Raw genomic sequence first — 27,753 nt, 5'->3', positions numbered from 1 at the left:
CAGGATGTTACAGGACGCTACAGGACGCTACAGGATGCTACAGGACGCTACAGGACACTACAGGATGCTACAGGACGCTACAGGACACTACAGGATGCTACAGGACGCTACAGGCTGTTACAGGACGCTAAAGGATGTTACAGGATGTTACAGGACGCTACAGGATGTTACAGGATGTTACAGGACGCTACAGGATGCTACAGAACGCTACAGGATGTTACAGGACGCTAAAGGATGTTACAGGATGTTACAGGACGCTACAGGCTGTTACAGGACGCTACAGGATGTTACAGGACGCTACAGGATGTTACAGGACGCTACAGGATGCTACAGAACGCTACAGGACGCTACAGGATGTTACAGGACGCTACAGGATGCTACAGAACGCTACAGGACGCTACAGGATGTTACAGGACGCTACAGGCTGTTACAGGACGCTACAGGATGTTACAGGACGCTACAGGATGCTACAGAACGCTACAGGACGCTACAGGATGTTACAGGACGCTACAGGATGCTACAGAACGCTACAGGATGTTACAGGACGCTAAAGGATGTTACAGGATGTTACAGGACGCTACAGGCTGTTACAGGACGCTACAGGATGTTACAGGACGCTACAGGATGCTACAGAACGCTACAGGATGCTACAGGATGTTACAGGACGCTAAAGGATGTTACAGGATGCTACAGGACGCTACAGGCTGTTACAGGTCGCCACAGGATGCTACAGAACGCTACAAGACGCTACAGGATGTTACAGGACACTAAAGGATGTTACAGGATGTTACAGGACGCTACAGGGCGCTACAGGGCACTACAGGAAGCTACAGGATGTTACAGGACGTTACAGGATGCTACAGGACGCAAAAGGATGCTACAAGTTGTTACGGGATGCTACAGGCTGTTACAGGATGCTAAGGACGCTACAGGATGTTACAGGATGCTACAGGCTGTCACAGGATGCTAAGGACGCTACAGGATGTTACAGGATGCTACAGGATGCTATAGGACGCTACAGGATGCTACAGTGCGCTACAGGATGCTAAGGATGCTACAGGACGCTAAAGGATGTTACAGGATGTTACAGGACGCTACAGGATGCTACAGAACGCTACAGGATGTTACAGGACGCTAAAGAATGTTACAGGATGTTACAGGACGCTACAGGCTGTTACAGGATGCTACAGGCTGTTACAGGATGCTACAGGCCGTTACAGGACGCTGCAGGATGCTACAGGACGTTACAGGATGTTACAGTGTGCTTCAGGATGCTACAGGATGCTACAGGACGCTACAGGATGCTACAGGACGCTACAGGATGCTACAGGACGCTACAGGACACTACAGGATGTTACAGGATGTTACAGGACGCTACAGGATGCTACAGGACGCAAAAGGATGCAACACGTTGTTACAGGTTGCTACAGGCTGTTACAGGATGCTACAGACTGTCACAGGACGCTACAAGACACTACAGGATGCTACAGGCTGTCACAGGAGGCTAAAGGATGCTACACGATGCTACAGGCTGTCTCAGGATGCTACAGGATGCTACAGGACGCTACAGGATGTTACAGGATGCTAAAGGATGTTACAGGATGTTACAGGACGCTACAGGCTGTTACAGGATGCTACAGGTTGTTACAGGAGGCTACAGGATGCTACAGGACGCAAAAGGATGCTACAAGTTGTTACAGGATGCTACAGGCTGTTACAGAATGCTACAGGACGCTAAAGGATGTTACAGGACGCTACAGGATGCTACAGGAGGCTACAGGACGCTACAGGATGCTACAGGATGCTACAGGACGCAAAAGGACGCTAAAGGATGTTACAGGACGCTACAGGACGCTACAGGATGCCACAGGATGCTAAAGGATGTTACAGGATGCTACAGGATGCTACAGGATGTTACAGGATGCTACAGGATGCTACAGGATGCTACAGAATGCTACAGGACGCTAAAGGCTGTTACAGGACGCTACAGGATGCTACAGAAGGCTACAGGACGCTACAGGATGCTACAGGATGCTACAGGACGCAAAAGGACGCTAAAGGATGTTACAGGACGCTACAGGGCGCTACAGGATGCCACAGGATGCTAAAGGATGTTACAGGATGCTACAGGACGCTACAGGATGTTACAGGATGCAAAAGGATGCTACAAGTTTTTCCAGGATCCTACAGGCTGTTTCAGGACGCTACAGGATGTTACAGGACGCAAAAGGATGCTACAAGTTGTTACAGGATGCTACAGGCTGTTACAGGATGCTACAGGCTGTCACAGGATGCTAAGGACGCTACAGGATGTTACAGGATGCTACAGGACGCTACAGGCTGTTACAGGATGCTACAGGATGCTACAGGCTGTTACAGGATGCTACAGGCTGTTACAGGACGCTACAGGATGCTACAGGACGCTAAAGGATGTTACAGGATGTTACAGGACGCTACAGGATGCTACAGGATGCTACAGGATGCTACAGAACGCTACAGGATGTTACAGGATGCTAAACAATGTGACAGGATGTTACAGGACGCTACAGGCTGTTACAGGATGTCACAGGACGCTACAGGCTGTTACAGGATGTCACAGGACGCTACAGGCTGTTACAGGATATCACAGGACGCTACAGGCTGTCACAGGATGCTACAGGTTGTTACATGACGCTACAGGATGCTACAGGACGCTACAGGATGTTACAGGATGCTACAGGATGCTACAGTGTGCTTCTGGATGCTACAGGACACTACAGGACGCTACAGGACGCTAAAGGATGTTACAGGACACTACAGGATGCTACAGGACGCTACAGGACACTGCAGGATGTTACAGGACGCTACAGGACGCTACAGGATGCTACAGGACGCTACAGGATGCTACAGGACGCTACAGGAAGCTACAGGACGCTACAGGACGCTACAGGAAGCTACAGGATGTTACGGGATGCTGCAGGATGCTACAGGATGCTACGGGATGCTACAGGATGCTACAGTGCACTACAGGATGCTACAGGATGCTACAGGATGTTACAGGACGCAAAAGGATGCTACAAGTTGTTACAGGATACTACAGGCTGTCTCAGGATGCTACAAGTTGTTACACGTTGCTACAGGCTGTTACAGGATGCTACAGGCTGTCACAGGAGGCTACAGGATGTTACAGGATGCTACAGGCTGTCTCAGGATGCTACAGGATGCTACAGGATGATACAGGATGTTACAGGATGCTAAAGGATGTTACAGGATGTTACAGGATGCTACAGGCTGTTACAGGATGCTACAGGCTGTTACAGGAGGCTACAGGACGCTACAGGATGCTACAGAAGGCTACAGGACGCTACAGGATGCTACAGGATGCTACAGGACGCAAAAGGACGCTAAAGGATGTTACAGGACGCTACAGGGCGCTACAGGATGCCACAGGATGCTAAAGGATGTTACAGGATGCTACAGGACGCTACAGGATGTTACAGGATGCAAAAGGATGCTACAAGTTTTTCCAGGATCCTACAGGCTGTTTCAGGACGCTACAGGATGTTACAGGACGCAAAAGGATGCTACAAGTTGTTACAGGATGCTACAGGCTGTTACAGGATGCTACAGGCTGTCACAGGATGCTAAGGACGCTACAGGATGTTACAGGATGCTACAGGACGCTACAGGCTGTTACAGGATGCTACAGGATGCTACAGGCTGTTACAGGATGCTACAGGCTGTTACAGGACGCTACAGGATGCTACAGGACGCTAAAGGATGTTACAGGATGTTACAGGACGCTACAGGATGCTACAGGATGCTACAGGATGCTACAGAACGCTACAGGATGTTACAGGATGCTAAACAATGTGACAGGATGTTACAGGATGCTACAGGCTGTTACAGGATGTCACAGGACGCTACAGGCTGTTACAGGATGTCACAGGACGCTACAGGCTGTTACAGGATATCACAGGACGCTACAGGCTGTCACAGGATGCTACAGGTTGTTACATGACGCTACAGGATGCTACAGGACGCTACAGGATGTTACAGGATGCTACAGGATGCTACAGTGTGCTTCTGGATGCTACAGGACACTACAGGACGCTACAGGACGCTAAAGGATGTTACAGGACACTACAGGATGCTACAGGACGCTACAGGACACTGCAGGATGTTACAGGACGCTACAGGACGCTACAGGATGCTACAGGACGCTACAGGATGCTACAGGACGCTACAGGAAGCTACAGGACGCTACAGGACGCTACAGGAAGCTACAGGATGTTACGGGATGCTGCAGGATGCTACAGGATGCTACGGGATGCTACAGGATGCTACAGTGCACTACAGGATGCTACAGGATGCTACAGGATGTTACAGGACGCAAAAGGATGCTACAAGTTGTTACAGGATACTACAGGCTGTCTCAGGATGCTACAAGTTGTTACACGTTGCTACAGGCTGTTACAGGATGCTACAGGCTGTCACAGGAGGCTACAGGATGTTACAGGATGCTACAGGCTGTCTCAGGATGCTACAGGATGCTACAGGATGATACAGGATGTTACAGGATGCTAAAGGATGTTACAGGATGTTACAGGATGCTACAGGCTGTTACAGGATGCTACAGGCTGTTACAGGAGGCTACAGGACGCTACAGGATGCTACAGAAGGCTACAGGACGCTACAGGATGCTACAGGATGCTACAGGACGCAAAAGGACGCTAAAGGATGTTACAGGACGCTACAGGGCGCTACAGGATGCCACAGGATGCTAAAGGATGTTACAGGATGCTACAGGACGCTACAGGATGTTACAGGATGCAAAAGGATGCTACAAGTTTTTCCAGGATCCTACAGGCTGTTTCAGGACGCTACAGGATGTTACAGGACGCAAAAGGATGCTACAAGTTGTTACAGGATGCTACAGGCTGTTACAGGATGCTACAGGCTGTCACAGGATGCTAAGGACGCTACAGGATGTTACAGGATGCTACAGGACGCTACAGGCTGTTACAGGATGCTACAGGATGCTACAGGCTGTTACAGGATGCTACAGGCTGTTACAGGACGCTACAGGATGCTACAGGACGCTAAAGGATGTTACAGGATGTTACAGGACGCTACAGGATGCTACAGGATGCTACAGGATGCTACAGAACGCTACAGGATGTTACAGGATGCTAAACAATGTGACAGGATGTTACAGGACGCTACAGGCTGTTACAGGATGTCACAGGACGCTACAGGCTGTTACAGGATGTCACAGGACGCTACAGGCTGTTACAGGATATCACAGGACGCTACAGGCTGTCACAGGATGCTACAGGTTGTTACATGACGCTACAGGATGCTACAGGACGCTACAGGATGTTACAGGATGCTACAGGATGCTACAGTGTGCTTCTGGATGCTACAGGACACTACAGGACGCTACAGGACGCTAAAGGATGTTACAGGACACTACAGGATGCTACAGGACGCTACAGGACACTGCAGGATGTTACAGGACGCTACAGGACGCTACAGGATGCTACAGGACGCTACAGGATGCTACAGGACGCTACAGGAAGCTACAGGACGCTACAGGAAGCTACAGGATGCTACAGGATGTTACGGGATGCTGCAGGATGCTACAGGATGCTACGGGATGCTACAGGATGCTACAGTGCACTACAGGATGCTACAGGATGCTACAGGATGTTACAGGACGCAAAAGGATGCTACAAGTTGTTACAGGATACTACAGGCTGTCTCAGGATGCTACAAGTTGTTACACGTTGCTACAGGCTGTTACAGGATGCTACAGGCTGTCACAGGAGGCTACAGGATGTTACAGGATGCTACAGGCTGTCTCAGGATGCTACAGGATGCTACAGGATGATACAGGATGTTACAGGATGCTAAAGGATGTTACAGGATGTTACAGGATGCTACAGGCTGTTACAGGATGCTACAGGCTGTTACAGGAGGCTACAGGACGCTACAGGATGCTACAGGACGCTAAAGGATGTTACAGGATGCTACAGGATGTTACAGGAGGCTACAGGACGCTACAGGATGCTACAGGACGCTAAAGGATGCCAAAGGATGTTACAGGACGCTACAGGATGCTACAGGATGCTACAGGATGCTACAGGACGCTACAGGATGCTAAAGGATGTTACAGGATGCTACAGGACGCTACAGGATGTTACAGGATGCAAAAGGATGCTACAAGTTTTTCCAGGATGCTACAGGCTGTCTCAGGACACTACAGGATGTTACAGGACGCAAAAGGATGCTACAAGTTGTTACAGGATGCTACAGGCTGTTACAGGATGCTACAGGCTGTTACAGGATGCTATAGGCTGTCACAGGACGCTACAAGACGCTACAGGATGCTACAGGCTGTCACAGGATGCTACAGGATGCTACAGGATGCTACAGGACGCTACAGGACGCTACAGGACGCTACAGGCTATCTCAGGACGCTACAGGATGCTACAGGCTGTCTCAGGATGCTACAGGACGCTACAGGACGCTACAGGCTATCTCAGGACGCTACAGGATGCTACAGGCTGTCACAGGATGCTAAGGACGCTGCAGGACAATAGACTATGCTACAAGTTATGACTGTTGTTACAGGTTGCTTCATGATGTTACAAGCTATTAGTGGTTGTTAGAGGATTTTACAAGTTGTTACAGGTAGTTCTAGGTCATTACGGGACGTGTGATGGATGGAAATACGAGACATCTTGTGAAAGAGTGTCCTTGAGTCCACTGAAGATTTAATTGTTTTCTTGTAATCTCATTGTGCTTTAAAATGTAATGACGTTAAAGGAATTGTGATTCTGAATTTTAAATAAATGAGGATCTGTTTCTAAATTCAAGGCAGGATCTTTGACGGTAGAACTGAAGGCAACTTTGTGTGAGTACTTCTAAAATCTCTGATGTGGCTGTGCCATCAGATCACCTCCACAGCGAGCTGATTGTCTGGAGGTATGGCAGACTGTCTGGGACAGAGGGGACAGCAGACTGTCTGGGACAGAGGGGACAGCAGCCATCTGTCCAGCCTTCAGTCAGGACTCGGACACTCGGAGCTCCTGCAGCCTTTTCAAGTGAAAACTAGAAACTTTAGCTGCACTTTCAGCTTCTCTGAAACTATTACACTGTTTCCAGCAGACGTTCTCAGGAGGACACAATATGAGTCCAAACTATCCAGAACTCACCTTAACAAGACTCAGTGTGGACCCAGGAGGTGTCCAACGCTGGCAGGGTAAAGAAATGTGTGGTCTGAGGTATGAGATCTCGAGACCTGAGAGCGTTGGACCATCCACCAGCAGCAGAACACTTTAACTGGACCCACGGATCCACAGAACCACGGAACCACAGAACCACAGAACCACGGCAGGCAGAGAAACTAACTCGGCTCTCACATGCTGAAGTGCTGCTTTCCTTGGTTGCCCCCCTTCACTTGACGCGAGACTATAAATAGAGCCGTGGGCCGTGGATCCGCCACGCCAGAGGCTCCTCACACATTTCACACTCAAACTTCACCCAACGGAACACCAAGACCACACCAAGACCACACTAAAACCACACCAAGACTACACCAAGACCCCATCCAGACCCCATCCAGACCACATCTAGACCAACAGCAAGTCCTCACACAGCCTCACAAACCTGAGGAAGAAGAACTCCCACAACCGCCGAGGGACAACCGTTCCCCAAGTCCCACAAGTGGAGGGAAGAGTGTCCGGGCGTGAGGAGGTCTGAGGGAGCGGTAGGACCCTGCAGGGCGGCGGGGGGGCGGAGCTCTGATAGGCCGGCTATTCCTGAACAGACGGGAGAAGCGGGGACAGCTGCTGCGATATCGCGGCGTCCAGCAGGGTAAAAATAGGAGTGTAACTTGGACGGGCCGGCCATCAGCTGCCTCCGCCCCCTCCACCTCCCCATCAGCTGCCTCCGCCCCCTCCACCTCCCCATCAGCTGCCTCCGCCCCCTCCACCTCCCCATCAGCTGCCTCCGCCCCCCTCCACCTCCACCTCCAGCCCCCAGGCCTGGCAGTCGCTCAGCTGTGCTGAGTCAGCTGAAACAGCCACAGCAGGTAGAACAGGCCAATGAAAGCTCAGCACTTCTTAACTATATATCATTGATATCGCCGGAGCATCGGCTCCAGGCAGCTGCTCTCTGTGCTGACAGATGAACGTCACTCGGTGTTTTGTTGCTGAGCCTGGTGGGCGAAATGAAACCCAGAGTGGGCTGTAGATGCTGCTGCTCCAGTCAGTCAGATTCACATCCGGACCTTCAGAGGACACGTCCAGTCACCAAATATTGATAGATGGATGAAGCTGATGTACCCAGGGCGGGCCGCATCAGGGCAAACGCACACAAGCCCCAGGTCAAAGGTCACCACCATGTTTACAAAGGATGCCAGCAATCAGTCAGCTGTGTGAGTCACATTCTTCCCACACACACACACACACACACACACACACACACAAACATGAGCAATAAGCACCGAGACGCGCTGAACACAGCTCGTCCATGAGGCTGGCAGACAGTCCAGAGGAGGCCATAAAAACTCAGCAGAAAAGAAACAGAAACTAAATATAAAGGAAACATACGCTCAAGCTGAGACGCTTGATAAAACTAAAGCACAGAGTACTGAGACATAACATCAGGAAGTTAGAACACTGCAGCAGACATCTCTCCAGTGAGGCTCAGCCTCACAGTGAAGAGTGTTTCCTGCAGCCTGAAGCTGAAGACGAATCGTCCAGGATGAACAAGCTGAAGAGCAGAGCTCCTTCACCTCAAACAGCTGGACAGGCTGGAGAACAGCTGACGTACCGTCATGTCCAGGAGGGACGGCCCTGCTCCGCTGGACAGTCTTCTGTGTCAGACTTTCAGGAAGCAGCAGCGCAGAGCAAAGCAGAAGCAGACTCCAGCCCGGTACCGGAAATAGAAAGCATGTGTTTCCACATGCTGTCAACTCAACGCTGAAACGAAACCAGCGAAGACATATCAACGGCGTCTATCACAGTGTAGGGATGCACGATTATGGCCAAAATGATAGTCACGATTATTTTTGTCAATATTGTAATCACGATTATTCATTATGTTAGGTAAAACATACCTTTTTATTGCACTTTTTTTTTAAACAAACAAGTCTTCAAATTGAAGACGTGCGCCTTCAGCACTTCAGCGAAGTCGGGCGTGCATGCACACATAATCGAAGATGTTTTAATTCAAATCCAAACGATTTAGGACCATTTGAATGTTGTGAACAATCGCTTTTCCTTAGAAACGAACATATAGAAGCACCGACTGTGAGTATTTACAAATGTTTGACCAGACCTCTGATCTGAAAAGAGCCAGATTATGACTTTGGAACCTGAACGCCTCACAGCTGAGCGACCGTCACCTGCTGCATCCTGAGAGCAACACGATGGTCCCTGAACAACCACACGAAGATAAAACAACAACAGAACAGTGAACAGCCACGCTGAACCCAGAAAAGAAACCTACCAGAACAATGATTCCCTCGCTCTCTCCAAGCCGCCGCTACGCCGCTCAGATACTGAACTGTCCGTCAATAAACAACTTTTCCCGTTCTGTCCGAGACGCTCAGCATTTAGATCTTCTTTCCACCTATACAGATTTTGAGATGCGTCCTGTCGACCGATGTTCGAGCACGAAGGAATCGTTTAAATCCAGCTAGTTCATCGGTGGCTAACAGCTAAGCTAACAGCTGACTGAGACCGCGGTGGCATCCACCAGCAGGTTACTTTTACAGAGTGTCCCTGAAGGCAGCAGGAGCTGCAGCTCAGGTTGTTCAGTGAATCAGAGGGTTCAGGTGTTCCACAGGTAAAGAAGGAGGTTCAGGAGGAGTTGAATACCGACAGGTTGATGGACGGAGTTCCTGCCTCCGTGAAGCAGGAGCCTCAGATTCTCTAAATCATCCGGCGGGCCAGACATTGTTGTTTACGGGCCAAAAGTGGCATCGGGCCGCCAGTTGCCGAGCGCTGCAGTAGATGATGCTCCTTTATGAGGCTGTAGCGGCTCCTCCCCTCCAGAAGCCTCAGCTCCGTCACCGCCTGCTGCTCTCCAGTCTGTCTCATAGTTCTTTCATCTGACGCTGCCGCTGCTGCGGGGTTCACTCGCTTGCTGTTTAGGTGGCGTAATAATGAGGCCATAACCTCTGTCGCCCCCTGGTGGTTGGCTGACTGTTGGATTTAGAAAATGATTGATTTGGCACGCAACAGAGCCACTTTTTCAATTCTAAAATCGCGACGATCATTTAAATTTAATCACAGCAGCCAAAATCCTGATCGTGATCAAAATTCGATTAACTGTGAAGCCCTCTCACAGTGTGTGTTCTCAATGGACACGAGCTCCACCAAACCATCCCTGCAGGACCAGGAAGGTCCAGGCTGAAGAACAGAACTGGCATTACCGGTACTGAAAGTCACTCGTAAGGGTCCAGCTGTCGGAACCTGATGGAAGGACCCAGAGTGCTGGAAGGAACCGAGTTCCAGTCAGCTCTCCACCTCCACAGCCGGGTCCTCCCTGTCAGCCCGGCACAGCCCAGCCTGAGGAGCCACATGGAGCCCCAGCACACAAACCCCACAGACGGCCAACAAAGATCCACAAACTACTCATTGTTATTGCAATTTTGGGGTTTTTTTGTATTTTTTTTTAATAAAGTACAAGAAAAATAGGTTGTTATGTTTACAGCAGGGCCCTGGACCCCAGGAGTCTCATAGCAGCTGTTCAACAAACACCATGAAAAATCACTGCGCCCACAGATTTATTCTGTGTATTTTTTTTGCACCCCGACTTCACCAACTTTCTGATAAGGAGGCAGGTCCGGTGTTACCAGGCCCTGACACCGACACAGGACTACTGGACGCTGGAGTCCTGCATGCTTCAGGCCTCCTCCGGCTTTAAAACAGCTCAGTGTGTGGCTGAAATCTGCACATGGAGGAAGGAACAGACCATCAGCTACATCCGTCTCAGACTGGACTCATAGTCTGTCCAGCTGGTCCATCTGTCCGGCCTCAGATCAGTGTCCAACTTCACTCCAGCCTACTTGTTCCCACAAACTCAGCCAGACTGAAGCCCTTTTTGCCCTTACTAAAGGTTTTTCCTCATGTATGGGTGCGTTTACATGCAGTCAATAACCCTTTCTTAACCAGAATATTCGAAATAACCCGGTTGCGCACAGCCATGTAAACACGTGCAAAAACCTGAATATGCTCATATTCCGGTTTTTAAAAACCTGAACATTACCCCTGGGTTACTCCTTTTCTAACCTGAATTTCTGGTCATATAAACGCGCATCGGAATATCCCGGTCGAAAGGGACATGAAATACTGCTCTGTGCATGTTCTACCCGCAAGGAATCTCGGTCATTTGAGTCCAGGAACTACTTGTGACACAGTTTAACTGCTACTAAGTAAATAAAATGTGCCAAAACGATCGTTCAGTTCTTCTCTTTTACTGAAAAAAACGGTGCATCGCATCATTAAACATATTACCACGTCTGGCTGGCTTACTTTTTTTCTAACAACATGCAGAGAGCCTGCAGCGCCCTTCTTCTTCTGTGGTGTCTGTGTAAAATAAGGTTGAACATGCAAACAGCACACTTAGTGGCATGAAGTGCAAATGCAGTCATGGCGTGGTCTGTGCTCCGTGGTTTGAATGGGGATCTCCCTGATCATGTAAACAGGAGTAACTCTGTCTGTTTAAGCATGTAAACGGGTTATTCCAAATGATTCAGAAACTGGAATATTGACCATAACCCGAATATTGAGTGCATGTAAACGTAATCTATGTCTGAGTTCGTGCTTGTGTTGGACGTCGCTTTGGACAAAATGAAAATTGTAGAATTGTAGAATCTGATGTTGATGCCTTCAACATGCTTGGAAAAAAAGCCCAGTGCCGAGTCCTCAGCAGTGTTTCCCCTACCATTATATTAGGGGGGCGCCCCGCCCCCCCAGAAGGTCAAGTTAAATCGAAATAATTGTTACTTTTTTTACACGCAAACTTTAGTTTTACTGCATAAAGGCCGTTCCACATGCTGTCCTAACGAGATGCGGCACTGCAAACTAGTGTGTGTGCCCCGAGTAGGAGAGCCTACTGCTCCAGCTGAGCGTAAAAAAAACAAAACAAAAACACATGTGCTTTTAGCGGTGAAACACGGTCCAGTCCTCATTATTTGCCATATTGAACTCAGCCGAATTATCAGAAAAATCAGGAGGAAAATGCTGGTGTGAGGCACAAACTGAAATAACAAGCGCAAATATGACGAAAATGAAAGTGAAACTTAAATCGTGAGTTTTGTCGGTGCAGCGTTTCGGCCAGCTGGGCGTTTTTCAGGCGCTGAAAACACACAAAATGAAGTACATTTACCTCCAACACACAATCTGGCTTAATAAAGGTCAGAATGAGGCACAATTCGGCGTGACTGAATTTAGGCTGTCTTGGAGATAGGATGGAGTTTGAGGAAGTGAGCGCTCATAAGAAACTTATTTTTCATCTGCTCTGCTATTGGTGTGTGTGTGTGTGTGTGTGTGTGTGTGTGTGTGTGTGTGTGTGTGTGTGTGTGTTGGGGGGCAATCTTGGTAAACACTTGGTATTTTAAGCCATTATAAAGCATATTTGATCAATTGTAAAATTATTTATGTAACACACACACATTTTGAATGGAATCAGCAGACTTCAAATGAGCCATTTGAGCTTCTTTACAAGCAGCCCAGAAATCAGCTCTCATTGCAATCAGGTGTGTTCCAACTGGGAGAGAGGCAAAACATGCAGGACACTGGGCCTCAAGGACCAGGGTTAAGAAACCCTGGTCTACAGGAAGGAGGACGGAGCAGGGAGGGATGAATACTGGACTCTTACTCAAAGTCACATGGAGGCAGTTTAACTCCATAAAAGAATCCCATGAACAGAGTTTCTGTTTCCCGTTCACCATCCACAGAGCCTGGAGGGTGAAAACGATCCCCTGCCAGTGTGTTTTAGGACTCCCAGGTCCAGACTGCTGTCATGAAGTTCACAGCGTCAGTACTGACCACCAGATGGAGCCAGAGCTCCGCGAATCCAGAACACTGAGGTCTTCCTGTCCAGACAAGGCCTCCCTTAACCCACATGAGGGAGGGATGATGAGGAGGAAGAGCACATCTACAGTCTGACAGCTCCTCATCAGCTGGACGCTGGAGGGGAGGGTGGGCGGGGCCAGAGGAGGAGGGGGGTCCACCTGAGAATCTCAGTTTTTCAGGGAATCCTTTTCTCGGTTGGATCAGACTGGACAGCGAATATGACTCCACAGACTGAAAGAGCTGGACTGGCCTGTTGAAAAAGTCTGAAACCCTGAGACCCTGCAACCCTGACAAAACCATCCATCCAGAATCTCCACAGAGAACACTCTTTCGATGGTGAGTCGCTATTTTGTCATTTAAATGTAGGAAGAGGTGAAATGAGGGTTGGTCCACTGAGGCCAGGTCCAGGCTGCAGACAGAAGGATCACCGTGATCACCCTCCCTCTGCTCTGACTGCCGAGCCGCCCGTCGGATGAGGGCTTTCCTCCAATCACACTCTGTGAGGACAGATCAATGCAACTGGCTCCTCCTCCTCTGACGGACACTGCTGGACGCAGGCCGTCCGTCCACCGCTGCAGTGAGAGAGACGGCAGCGGCGCTAATGCTCCACGCTCCATTCAATAACTCCTGTGGAGGCCTGCATCGACGGGATTCAGCATGTCAGGCAAGGACACATTGATCCACACACACACACACACACACACACACACACACACACACACACACACACACACACACACACACACACACACACACACACACACACACACACACACACACACACACACACACACACACACACACACACACACACACACACACACACACACACACACGCACACACACCACTGTGTTTTCAGGGTCTGGCGTGCGGCCCTGTGTAAACGCTGGTGTTCGCCTGAAGCGCAGGGCTCCCCCTGCAGGACCAACTGATGTTTTAACCACATTCACTCAATACGTTCAACCTGAAGCAGCAAAACACCATCACTTTCTTTATATTCTTTGTATGTCTGTCCTTCACGTGAGGACAACACCACATGAAGTCAAGTGGACAAGAGCCGAGTGGAGAGACTGGTGATGATGATTCACTCATGACGACTGAGCAGAACCGTCTGAATGAAGACTGACTGGATCACTTCATCCGACTGTCCCATATCCTCTCAATGATTAACTCCAGTCCAGCAGGACGGGGACGGTCTGTCCTGGCAGCTTTATCAGGAGGGGCCACTGTCTCTGCTCACATGGACCTCCGCCTCGCAGTCGGCTGCTTTGCTCGGTTTTCATTGGTTGGTAGACCACACTGTCACAGAAGCTGCTTTAAAGACCATCTACATCTGTCTGCTGTGTAGAGTGAGGGAACCATTAGTGACATCCTGTGTGTGTGTGTGTGTGTGTGTGTGTGTGTGTGTGTGTGTGTGTGTGGAAATGAGAACGATGACATTCTGTACACATGAAGCTCCACTGGAATCTGTCCAAGCATGTTTGAGCATGACGGGCGGCACTGCTCCGGAATGTGAAGCTCTGTTCAGCCCACTGACACACACACACACACACACACACACACACACACACACACACACAGATTGAGAGAATGATGAGCTGGGGAATCTATCTGGACATTAAACACAACAAGCCTGAGCACAGCGTGCTAGCAGCTAGCAGTACGGCTGGCTTACTGTGAGGAGGAGTACTGGAGTACTGCTGTGAGGAGGAGTACTGGATTACTGCTGTGAGGAGGAGTACTGGATTACTGCTGTGAGGAGGAGTACTGGAGTACTGCTGTGAGGAGGAGTACTGGAGTACTGCTGTGAGGAGGAGTACTGGATTACTGAATCATTTAAATAAAAGTCAAATCAAACTGAAGGTCAAAGGCTGGTTGTGAATGTAAAGGAGTGAACTAGACAGAATGAAGCGGACAGGAGCCAGGATGAAGACCCCCCATGTCCCAGAACAGGATGAAGACCCCCCATGTCCCAGAACAGGATGAAGACCCCCCATGTCCCAGAACAGGATGAAGACCCCCCATGTCCCAGAACAGGATGAAGACCCCCCCATGTCCCAGAACAGGGTGAAGACCCCCCATGTCCCAGAACAGGGTGAAGACCCCCCATGTCCCAGAACAGGATGAAGACCCCCCCATGTCCCAGAACAGGGTGAAGACCCCCCATGTCCCAGAACAGGGTGAAGACCCCCCATGTCCCAGAACAGGGTGAAGACCCCCCATGTCCCAGAACAGGATGAAGACCCCCCATGTCCCAGAACAGGGTGAAGACCCCCCATGTCCCAGAACAGGGTGAAGACCCCCCATGTCCCAGAACAGGATGAAGACCCCCCATGTCCCAGAACAGGATGAAGACCCCCCATGTCCCAGAACAGGATGAAGACCCCCCATGTCCCAGAACAGGGTGAAGACCCCCCATGTCCCAGGGTCAAAGGGAAGGACAGTCATGTCTTGTTTTCTCCCAGCACAGTGTTCCTGTGGGGCTGCGGTAATCTGCCAGGAATGCGTGGGCAGGACGAAACGCCCGATGACGTCTCTGTACACAACTCCAAAGACTCCAGCACCTCTGACCTCGGTGGCTGGGTCAAAGGTCAAAGAACTGCAGCTCCACAATCCAGAGGCCTGACTGAGTGCAGAGCTCCTGACGGGACGGACTGAGGAGCAGCTTCCAGGACCGCTGGGTTTTCCTGTCTTCAGGGTCTGGGACCGTTCTGGTGAATGGTTAATGTTCTGCACTCACACCCAACTGACTGGACTCCAGCTGTGAGCTGGGCAACAGCAAAACGGTCGATTCATTTTTAAATATTCAGATAGCGATATCGTCAAGTTTTATTGAATAAAGATGGCGGTATCCTATTCAGAAGCATTAAGGCTATAAGCCATTTCAGGTTATCACTACGTCCACATGAGGTAAAGCTCATGCAAGCTGGGATCGGAAGTAATTATTGAGATTAGATCAGCTGCTTGTGCCGTATTCATATAAAATATAGCAGTGTGAGAAACAGCACGACAGCTTCAGGTCAAATGAACACTGATCTGAAGTTATTTCATTTAGGGCCAGCACATGGTGGATATTTACTATATATTACATGAACAATGTGCTGAAAGGAAAAAAAAAAGAGCTGCCATCTGAAGGCTTGAGCTGCCACCTGCCGAACTACACCTGGAGTAGATGGAGGAGGGTGGATGGTACGGTGGAGACACTGGCCTCAGTGAAAACATGTGAGGTTACTGGGGACCCTGAATCGCCCCTGGATGTGAAGGTAAATGTGTTCTTCAGGGTCACCAGGCGCCGGAGCCAATCCCACCCTGCTGTGGACGAGGGCAGGGTTCAACCTGGACAGGTCACCAGTCCAGCACAGAGACCAGCACGTACGAACATCACACATCACACAGCTGTTTCACGTGAACTTCGATGCTGAAAGCTTCTCTAAATGGTCTGCTCAGCTGCCCTGCCTCTCCCGCAGGCTCAGGCCTGCTTGGCTCTCATGCCATCAGCCTTCTTTCAGTGGCAGGGCTCCATGTGGCCCGGGGCTACTCTCCTGGTGTCGCCTCTTTATCCATGGTCTTTCCAAACTCCACCAGATGTGGTGGCTTCAGCTCTTCAGATTGTTTAACCGTCTACCAACCTTCCACAGTTTCAATAGACCCCTCTTTCAGGATTCCCCTCTATTATTCATCACAGCTGCAGCGTGGCAGTCAATAATTCAGTTTACAGAAGAAAAGCAGAGCCAGTCTCATCCAGGTCACCACAGGGTGGAGGAGAACCCTCCAGTCTGAACAACTCCCACCAGGACCAAACCCTCCAGTCTGAACAGCTCCCATCAGGACCAAACCCTCCAGTCTGAACAACTCCCACCAGGACCAAACCCTCCAGTCTGAACAGCTCCCACCAGGACCAGACCCTCCAGTCTGAACAACTCCCACCAGGACCAGACCCTCCGGTCTGAACAACTCCCACCAGGACCAGACCCTCCAGTCTGAACAGCTCCCACCAGGACCAGACCCTCCGGTCTGAACAACTCCCACCAGGACCAGACCCTCCGGTCTGAACAACTCCCACCAGGACCAAACAGAAACACTGGTTCTGTTCTGATGAACAGCGATCCGTTCTGGTTAATAACATGGGAGACTAAAAACAGAAACGCTCCCTTGTTCATCCAGACCCCCCTCCTGTCCCTGGTTAACTCAGCAGCCTGTACTCTCTCTGAGGCAGCTGCTTAATCCCAGACTTGGGAAGGCAGCAGGATTAGGACGGCAGTAACATCTGGAGGGAGATCCTGATCCAGCCACTCGGTTCTGAGCATGTGAGCCAAGAGAGAGGAGAGGAAAAGAGGATTAAACGCCTTACGGTGCCGGGTTAACCTGCTTGTTTGGTAAATGAGACCATAAGGCATGTAATCCTGTCACAGGTAACTGACTGGCCATCACAGACTTGAACCAATTATAAAGACTCCAAAAGCTCCTCCCTAATCTCTTCCTCGTTAAGACGCTCCCACACAATGGCATGATCCTCCACATCCAGATCGTCCCCACGCTGCACCAAGGTCCGCTTCCTGCGATTCAACATCCGCACCGGTTTACAAGATCTCCTGGATGAAGCCCAGCATCACGGTCAGGATACCGACATGCATTAATCCTGCCAGAGGCCGTCCCAGGAGGGGAGCCCCGATGGACCACATTCACGTTCATCACCACAAACCCAGCAAGACCAAGCTGAACACAGACAGACGTCCATAGCAATGAGACTCCACCAGGGGTGGACTGGCCATCTGGCATACCGGGCACCGTCCCGGTGGGCCGTTCACCCAAAGTGGGCCGGTCCGGTCCACGATAATTTTTTTTCTCCTGTCTCTCTAAATTCCCTCCAATTAGACCAGCCAATGGGCTACAGAGGGCTAGCGGTGTATTCTGAGCATCGACACATATTATTGGGCCCAGAGGCCCTGACAGCTGTCAACCACAACACAAACCAGGGTGGGCGGGGCCTCATGGCATGGGCCGCAGCTCGCTAACGTGACGCAGCAGGTGGCTTGTGAGCACCGTAAGCACATGTTTATAATTTTGAAGTTCATCAAAAACCGACTCAGAAGCTCTCTTTCATCCGATTAACTGGAGGCATTTCTGCTGACGGCCACAGAGGAAGACGTCCTCACGGCCCTGGACTCTGACTCTGACTCTGTGACAGAAGACCTGCAGAGAAGAGTGAGCTGCTATAAAAGCTGCTACACTGATAAGGTGAGAAATATTTCATATTATTGTTATCATATAACACACATTATGGATGTAGTGATTCCTTGTTATTTTAATGATGCTTTTTCGGAAGTGTTATTGTGCTGATGTGTTGATCCTTAATGGTGTGATCATGTAAACTAAATGATCAATTATTCTCCATTACAGGTTGTAATGATGGATTTGAGGAGTTGTTCTCCCTCTGTTCTACAGTACATTTGGACTTGTTCTTCCATTTGGGACCACTGTTACAATTTGGAGTGTTTATTATGTATTTTTTAATGTAATATAGATTCATACTTTATAATTATTTTGTTTTAAAAAGCTTTAAAAGAAAACCCACATCCCAAAAGTTTTCAACTCTAGGTGCAGCACCGAGGAAAACATTTTCGTCCATGTCTCTCATAGGTTGACCGCTTGATGTGTGAGAGTTTGAGGAGTTGTTCCTCCTCCGTCCATGTTGGAGGACTTGCTCTCTATCTGCCTTCACTGCACCAAAGTTTGGCTGTTGAGTTTCCTCTAGTATGGCGAGTTTATCATTTTTTATGATTTATGAAATTATACTTGATTTGTGATGATTACAGACTTAATGGCCCTCATTTATCAATCCATCTTTCAAACGGGTGTATATCTGAGCGGTGAGCTCATCGTACGACGGGGCTCGCGCGGCATTACAGAAACTTCCGTACCTCGCCGATCTCAGCGTTTGAGTGATCGGGTGTTGATAAATGCGGCGGCTGAATTCGATCGTCATTAACAATGTTACGCCTTGAAATATTCATAGTTCTGAAGCCGCGCCCAGTGAGGTCAAACACGGAAAAGGAGCGATTTTGGCGAAAAAAGAAACTTTTGGGAGCTGGAAATGGATCCTCTCAGGTCTGAGGTGGAGAGAAATCAGGAGGAGCTCTTTGGAAGAAAAAAAACTGAAATTAAAGGAGAATAGAAAAACGCAGTCTGGAGGACGCTGTTCACGGCAGCGGTGAGCAGCGTCACCTGGATGAACGGACACCGGCTGAGGTCTGAACAGGTTATAGATCCGTTAATTTAACCCTGATATTACAAATAATGAAGCCGACTCATGTTGTACAGCTCAGAGTTTTATTGTTGTGTTTTATGATGTCTCAGAGTCAGACAGCGGCACCGCGGCCCGGTGTCCTCCCCACAGCGGGGACGGTCCCACCGAGACGCACCTCGGACCAAACGGGACACAGCACAGGACCGAACAGGACCGAACAGGACCCGGGACTCAGGCCACCGAGGGCGGCGCGTGCCCCCCACTGCTGGTGCTGCTTAAATTAAAGACAATTTATAGAAGTTTTCATAAAATGTTTGACTAAACGTCCTCTGTCTGTATTTAACCTCCCTTCAGTTCATATGTTATTTTCCAGGCTGCTGGCATCACATCACTGATTAAATGAATAATTTTCTATACTTTAGAGTTTATTTACATTTCAGTCGCGGATCTTCAGGTCCTGTCTCCTCCGTCCAGACCCAGTGAGGCTCTGCTGGTTCCCACATCCTCTTGTGGCGCCAGCGCATCAAAGTAACTCTATCGCCAGTGCAATATTGTGTAAATTACCTAAATAAAGTCACACACCTTTTCGGGGATGAACAGGAACAGCAGCGTTTCCCCCGCTGGATCTGAGCGTCTGAAGCTGCTCCACAGCAGCAGCTGTGCGTCTTTGCGCACTGTTAAAACTGCTCCTCTCCGTGGCAGGATGGACCAGCGGACTTATTGAGAGTTAAAAATCCTTTATTAATCCCACAAGGAAGAATTTTATTAGATATTCCGTAAGGGCAAAATTTTATTTTTCATTTATTTTTTTTTTAATCTGTACTGAATGTGTGCTGCTCCTGCTTTATGGCGTGTTTGAGATGTGCCTTATAGTTATTTTCACGCTCCGCCAGGTTCTTCTGCGCTGCACCGCAAGTCCACACTGACTGAAACTTGCTACACGATGTCAGAGCTGTCGTGAGATTTCATCTTTCCGAACGATCACGACCAAATTGATAAATAACCAACCCGTCTTTCATATGGACGTACGACGGGCGTACGCCCATATACCGTCGTACTACCGTTTGATAAATGAGGGCCAATGTGTCCATGTCCCTCTCAGGTTTAGTGACCACTGGAGCTGTGAGAGCCTGAGCCGTCCCCCTCTGCTCTCTCACTGCCTCCACTTCACCACTGTTTGAGAGTCTCTGATCTGTTGAGTCATGTGTCTTATGATGTTATGAATTCATCCTTGATTTGTGATGACGACTTAATAATGTTTCCATGTCTGTTTTTGGTTGACCACCGATATATGACAGCCTGAGGACTTGATATCGATGTTCATATTGATGATTTTAATTTCAAACATCTGCATATCTTTTAATGTCAATTACCAGTTTTGCAGGTAGCTGTTCACTGACTGTTAATTGGGCCTTTGGGCTCTTTTGAGACTGAAGTCATCCTTCATGCAGATAAATTTGTTCACGAGTGTAACAACATCAGATAAAGGCTGCATGGCTGCAGATACTCCCCAGTACACAGATACTGAGTACAGGTTCCGTTTGCTGTTTCTTGCAGGTCAGAAATGTGGTGAGGAGTGGAGCTGGCTGGCTGCGGACCAGGAAGTGGGGCAATACACATCTGCACTGCACAGACCAGTACATGACAATACAGATCGACTCAAATCTGTAATTCAGGTCTGAGCCTTTTTACAAACCTGTTGGAAATATGTTTTTTTTTAAATTTTCTATTAATATATTATGGCTGAGTCATAATGCTGCTACTGTCTGCAGTTTGTTCTGTTTAGATTATTTGTCAGGATATTTTGCTATTATCTGGCTTTAACTAATGCTGGGCCGACACCTAAAGATTTTCACAGTTACATACTAAGAACTGAAAAGGCAGCATGAGGGTCCTCCCTGTGGTCTCATCTCACTCCAAATCATACCTTCCATTGTGATTTGACACTGTAATGAATAAATACTGATTGCTTGATTGCTATAGGTGTCATTTTTTTGTCCTTGAGTTCATAGTTATGTGCTTTTATTTGTTAATAACTGCTATCAAGGAATATGACTCTCTTAGTATGCATGAGAGGAGATATTGCAAGAATTGTGGACTTGTGTGTCGTGCGTGCTAATATTGTAGTGGGCTGGTCTGGACAGAAAATGCCAGGGCCGAATTTTTGTCCCAGTCCACCCCTGGACGCCACCCTGTCCAAACTCCAGGAGACAGAACACGTTCTATCTGATCCACATTCTGAAGAGACCTGTCTGATACTCCACTGAATAACCATTTGAACGTTTTGGTTGTTGCTGTCAAAGGTCATGAGTGCAATAATCTCAATTCTAAGAAAAAAATATGATTGAATTTTTTCCAGAATTGTGCGGCTCTAGTTTACGTTAAGAACTGAGCCTCAACAGTGACACTAACCATGATTTTTTGATTTTATTATTGAAGGAGACATGACCAGGAACAGCAGGCAGTCTAAATAAGGTGACTCCAAACTGGGGCTGTCACGATAATCAAATTTTCTCTTCGCGATTATCATGGGCAAAAAATATCATGATAACGATATTATCACGATATCAGCAAAAATTTAACTAATAATGGTACAAACATTCAGAGTCATCTTTAATTTTATTTTGTTTGTTTTCTCTCTTTTCCCAGATGAATTACAGTCAGAATACCTGTCAAATGAGGTGTTGAAACAATATGAGAACAGTAACTGTACAACTGCATACCAAACTGTAGTTACACTCAACTAATTAAAATCTGATGAGCTGATTAACAGAGGATCCACAGCAGAGGTATAATGTACGTCGGGTTGGTGGGTTATGAAAACCCTCGGGTCCTGTTGGGGTGAAATCCTGTCCCACCACCACACTGCCGAGGATTTTAGTTTGTTTGTTTGTTTAATCAGAGGCGGAATGAGCAGCAGCTGCTTCTCTCCAGCCAGAGGCGCTGCTACTGGCTAGAGCCCCGAGCTGAAGGGGGCCCCGAGGAACGGCCGACATCAGTCAATTTCAATGACAAATTTAAGGCTCTACACTAGACACTGCAACGACAACATGTCGAAAATCCCCCGCATGGAGCCCTTTAGAGGACTCACCGGTTAGTTGCTAGAAGGGGGCCGGCGGAGAAGACGGCGGATATCAGCGACACGACTTGAAACAACCCGGACACATTACAATGACACGTCTGGAGCCTACCTAATGGGGCCCCACTGCTACCCGGCTTGCATCAACGTGCAGTCAGTGTAGCTAAACACACTTTTTTCGGGTTAGGATAGAGCGTCTCGCTGTCGTTGTCGGCCCCCGCTGTGTTTATATGTGAGGGGGGGGGGGGCGCTGCAGGAGGGAGACGAAGCAGGGCGGAAGAACAGGAGCGGATTTTGAAAATACACTTCAACACGTTCAAGTGACACTAGATCCTCTATGCAATATTATCATGTGCGTATTTTCAACACAATATTGACATTTCATTTTTTTAATACCACGATTATCGTCAATATCGGTTTACCGCGACAGCCCTACTCCAAACGCACCATGAGACAGAGACAGGCAGTCCAGCGTCTGAACCTATCAGAGCTGTTTGCTTCATTACGAACGGCAGAAGAGACATTAAAACAAAGTTTATGATTGCATGGATGGATATCTGGACAGTCAAAGGAAAAAGGGACATTTTTAACCCAGCCCTACATATGACTGACTGAACAATGATGAATGACAGACACATGCACAAAAAACAACAACGCAATGCAGCAAGAAGCTGCAGCGACCCATGTGGCCAGAAGAAGGAAACAAAGAAGACGTGTGTCTGGTTACTGTGAGTCCAAAATGAGACGGAGACCATCAGAAGAGCAGTCAGACAGCAGTGTGTTGTGTTTTCACTGTCTGCTGCTGGCTGCAGGTCACGATGCTGGAGATACGCCTCAGTGGGAGTCTGCACCGCAGGAAGTGGGACACCAAGGACTGGAAGGATTCTCAGGAGGAAAATGTAGCTTGAACACGAGAGGTCGACCGATATGGGTTTTTTGGGGGCCGATGCTTTCCAAATTTGGGCAGCCGATGCCGATATGCATACCCAATTTTTCCAATTTGATATTTAGGCCAATTTTTTAATTAACACACACACACACACACATATATATATATATATATATATATACATATATATATATATATATACATACATACATATATGTATATATGTATGTATATGTATCACATTTTTGTGAAACGCAGCAATTTCTGAGCAACTAAAGGAAATCTATTACAAGTGGTGTCCAGTCCTCTGAACATTTATTCAGCTTTCAAAGCAATGAAATATTTTGTCTGAGTGTAAACACAATGTAACAAGCAGTAGTAAACATTCACACTCTGTCAAAAAAGAAATTTAAACTTTAATATAATTTGAACAAAAGTAGTCAGAAACAAGGCTGTAAAAAAAGCCATACATGCAAATAAGAACATAACTCCGGTCATGCATTATGTGGAGGAATTTGCGGGTGGCTAATGCGTTTCAGAAAAAGCCCCATGATTGATTATTTACTCTTTTACTCTCGCCATTTCCTCCTATTTACTTTGTTCTGCTGTTAACTACAGTAGTGGTGTGTTTTCACCAACAGGGTTGAACACGCACAAGTAAAGTCAGCTCAGACCAGCTGATCTCTACTGCTGAAACTGATCACAAAGTAGCATCTGAAGTTAACAATATGCAGGGTTTCCATCAGACCTGTTCAGTCCGGGCGCCCTGCCTGCGATAAATTGTGCAGCGCCCGGACAACGGAGAAGAAGAAGAAAAAAATGGTCTCTCTCTGATGGTCAAACACCGGCAGCCTTAGCAGCCTTAGCAATGTTAGCAACATTAGCAGCGTTAGCAGCGTTAGCACCGCAGCACCACGCTCCCCGGCCAAACTGTTTTTCTGCAGTAAACACTGATCTGCTGCAGACTGGAGCCATAGAGCCACAAAAACGTTGAAATGTTCAACAAATCCATTATTCACTGCAGATGCAGCAGGAGCAGCTTCTTCCACAGCCTGGATTCCACCGAGCACGCTCCGCTCCTTTCTTGAGGGGCAGCTTTCGCTGCCCGCACATGTGTCTGATCAAAAATTGCGTCATTTTATACAACAGATCAAAAATCGGCTTTTTAAAAGAAAATACAGTCGATGGCCGATGGAGAAAAATGTCCAAATATTGGCCCGATATATCGGCAGGCCCATAAATCGGTCGACCTCTATTGGACACAAAACGATGACATACTGGACATTGCATATTGGATGTACAGTCTTCCGTCTTCCGACTTCCTGTCTGGTGCGATCTGCTCTGTCCAGCTTTACAGCTGGCGGTCCACGGCGAGCGGCTCGTGGAGAAAATAGAGAGGAGCGGAGCGCCGTGGTTCCCGGCGCGAGCCGCGACGCCTCCTGTATGAACCGTCAGAGAGGTTAACGGGGCGCCGATCTGACAGTCGGTGCGCGGCGCTTCCCACTTCCGCGTCGGAAGCAGCGCGTCCTGTGAACCAGGCGTTTCTCCCCCCTGTCGGCGGGCCTGCCCAACCATGTGAAAGACTCCCTATCTGTCAATGATAAAGAATCCTTTAAAAAATTCCTGGATCCAGACAGTGATCCGGATCATCACCAAAACTTCATGGATTCTAAGTTAGTCCAAGACCCACATGTACACAAAGTTTCATTGCAATCCGTCAATTACTTTTTCCATAATGTTGCTAACAGACCAACCAACCCACCAACCAACCAACCGGGACGGGACGAGCGTTGCCGAACGGGGGGGTTGAAACGGCGCAAAACACGCCGCTGCTGCTCTGCGGTGCACAACTGCTAATTAGCTGCAAACGCAGCGCTGCAGAATTTAGCGCGGGTGGGGCGCCCGGACTGAAAAGGTCTGTCAGAAACCCTGCCTGTCATCAATTTAAGATATAGTACTGAGGCCCTCTGCTGGATAGATACAGTACTACACTGGTCGAATGAAAGTCGTCACCCTAACGTAATTCAGCAATAAATGGATGAATGAATGGATGAAGGATGAATGGGAGAATCCACCAATTGTAAAGGAGTGAGCGCTGTGATTCGGCAGAACAACAGTTCTCTCAATCAGTCAGCATGTGGGTCAGGAAGCCTTCCTGCTGTATCCTCCCAGCCTGAGCACATGCAGGCTGTTCATGCATTCACAGGTTTGAGGACGTCTCAGGACTGCCTCCACACTCTGACCGTCCAGAAGAACCGGTCTGTCAGCTCTTCCTGCCTGCTGTCATTACCGTCGCTGCACGCTGCTGTGAACAGCCGGCAGTGAACATCAGTGCTGAAATGCATCCATGTGGAGAAAGTCTCAACAGGGACTGAGACACCCGTCTTCACCACGTCTCACTGAGGGATCTCAGCTGACACTGCAGGAACCAGGAGCCTCAGCTCCAAACTGCATGTCCAGGGTCTCAAAACAAGCAGCAGCTCATCTATCTCAATGGAAATGGTTGATGAGAAATAAAAGGCGAAACCAAAACTCTACTGCATGTCTGCTGACCCCCGGATGGAGGTAATGACGGTGTGAGGGAGAAGGAGACCTTGAGTATGATTAGACCAAACACTTTGGGTAAGAGGTCAAAACATGTTGGTCAGACATGTTTGTGTGTGTGCTCAGAATATTGTCAGCCCCATGAAGTATAAAGTTCTGGCTTTGGACTCCTTCAGGCTCGGAGAGTGCGGACCCTCACACACCGTGGGAACCACATGACCTTCGAAGCAGATGAAAACACGGTGCATGTGTGATAAAGGGAGCATCTGCAGCGGCTGTGTTTCACTGCCAGGTTCCACTCAGCATGAGGCCGGGCTGCACAGCGCTCCAGTGTGAGCTGCAGCCTGCAGTCTGGAAGTGACCAACAGCCTGAACCTGCAGCGAGGGCCAGGCGGCACGGGGACAGACCTACCAGGGATGTCTCTCCATATCAAACAAATCACCATCTTGGTCAATTCTAGGATTCCCCTGAGACTGGAAGATCAGAAGGCTCATTCTTATGGAAACATTTATTTTTTGTCAAAGCTGAAAGTGAACGGTAACACCACCAGACTGCTTCAGATGAGAGGACACTGCGGCAGTCCCGGGCTGGTTCCTGCCCCGCTGGGTGGTATTTGGTGTGGGCAGGGTGGCTGGGTGACGTGGGGGCGGGGGGTGGGGGGCTGGAGCGCTCTGCTCCCAGACAGCCGGTTACTGTCCTGTTACAGCAGGACTAACATCCACACGAGTTGAGACCAGCTGCTGCTGTGCCGGGTGCTAACTCGGCACAGCTCTGATCCTGCCACGTGATTGGCTCAGCACGGAGCAGCTCTCTTATCATTGGCTATTCACACCGTCTGTCAAAAGCTCTAAAGTCTACTGAGCATGTTTCAAACGTCTTGAGGAGAAGCTGTGGCTGGATTAAAACATGAAGAGGGCTGTGTGAAGAGGGGGGTCGGGATCCAGCAGCCAGAGTCTTCTTCCCCCCTCCTCCGACTAGGAACCAGGGGCAGCCGGCCTCTCCCTTTAGGTCTCACTCTGGTATTTGTGGAATCTGCATTGGAACAAATAGGCCACTTCCTGACCAGATCCCCCAGAGATCCTCCAGAGCAGGAAGGGAGTGAACTTCTGAGACTCAGATGGAGGAAGGAAACGGCTTCGTGTCTGCTCATGTAGTGGATAATCAGAGGTCCTCTGAAGCAGCTGTTCCACCAGTCTATCTGAAGCGAGACACACGGAGGCTGAAGCTGGAGCACTCGCCTCCAGTTCCCTCCCACACACAAGACTCATTAGTTTTGTGTGTGTGTGTGTGTGTGTGTGTGTGTGTGTGTGTGTGTGTGTGTGTGTGTGTGTGTGTGTGTGTGTGGATATGTAGTCTGCTCTGGGTATTTCTCGTCTTGTTTTTCAGGAGGCGGATGAGCCTCCCGGTTGAGCGTGGGCCATGTGTGACAAACTGACCTGTGTTGTTGTGTTTCTCGGCACATTTCCTGCGTATTGTGTGTGAGAGCTCTCCACTATCCTGCAGTGACGTCTGCATCCTCTTCTGGCCTCTACATACACACCCAGGCAGGAAAGGCGGGGGTCCATGCACAGCAGGGGGTCCATTAAAACCCTCTTTCTTCAGACTGGTTTTGTATGAATGAAAAGGGTAGCCTGCCCTCAGTGTGGTGTCGCTTTAGAAAAGGTAGACATGTTCAACTCTGAACACTGGAAACATTCTTCATCGCGGTTCACTGCTCAGTCAACAGCCCAACAGTCTCAGACATGACTTCCACGCTGCACAGCCTCAGGTGAGTCAGTGGGGCAGTGGTTGGCACTGTCACCTTCAAGAAAAGCTCTTGGTTTGAACCTGTGAGCCTGGCACAGTTTGTGCAGCTTTCCCCAGATATCTAATCCAACATTCCTCGGACACGGACTGAGCAAGTGTCCCTCTGAGTCCCA

The 27,753-nt window shown here is 48.9% G+C and overlaps 1 protein-coding gene across 10 annotated transcripts in view; it reads right to left on the bottom strand.

Annotated features, from left to right (window-relative positions):
- myo18ab (myosin XVIIIA b) overlaps positions 1 to 27,753 on the bottom strand; it is a 100,202-nt gene that overhangs the window by 63,224 nt on the left and 9,225 nt on the right. The window contains exon 1 of one of the 10 annotated variants that reach the window (XM_030108060.1): positions 8,821 to 8,916. The exons of the other annotated variants lie outside the window; for them this stretch is intronic. Within the exon in view, the coding sequence (XP_029963920.1) occupies positions 8,821 to 8,826 (6 nt within the window). The 5' untranslated portion in view covers positions 8,827 to 8,916. Of the gene's footprint in view, positions 1 to 8,820; positions 8,917 to 27,753 lie in introns of those variants that run through there. 10 annotated transcript variants of the gene reach the window in all.

Source organism: Salarias fasciatus, chromosome 14 (assembly GCF_902148845.1).
Source record: "Salarias fasciatus chromosome 14, fSalaFa1.1, whole genome shotgun sequence".
NCBI classification, from domain to species: domain Eukaryota; kingdom Metazoa; phylum Chordata; class Actinopteri; order Blenniiformes; family Blenniidae; genus Salarias; species Salarias fasciatus.
The sequence above is the reverse complement of the archived record's forward strand: the minus strand, read 5'-3'. Positions and strand labels throughout refer to the sequence as shown.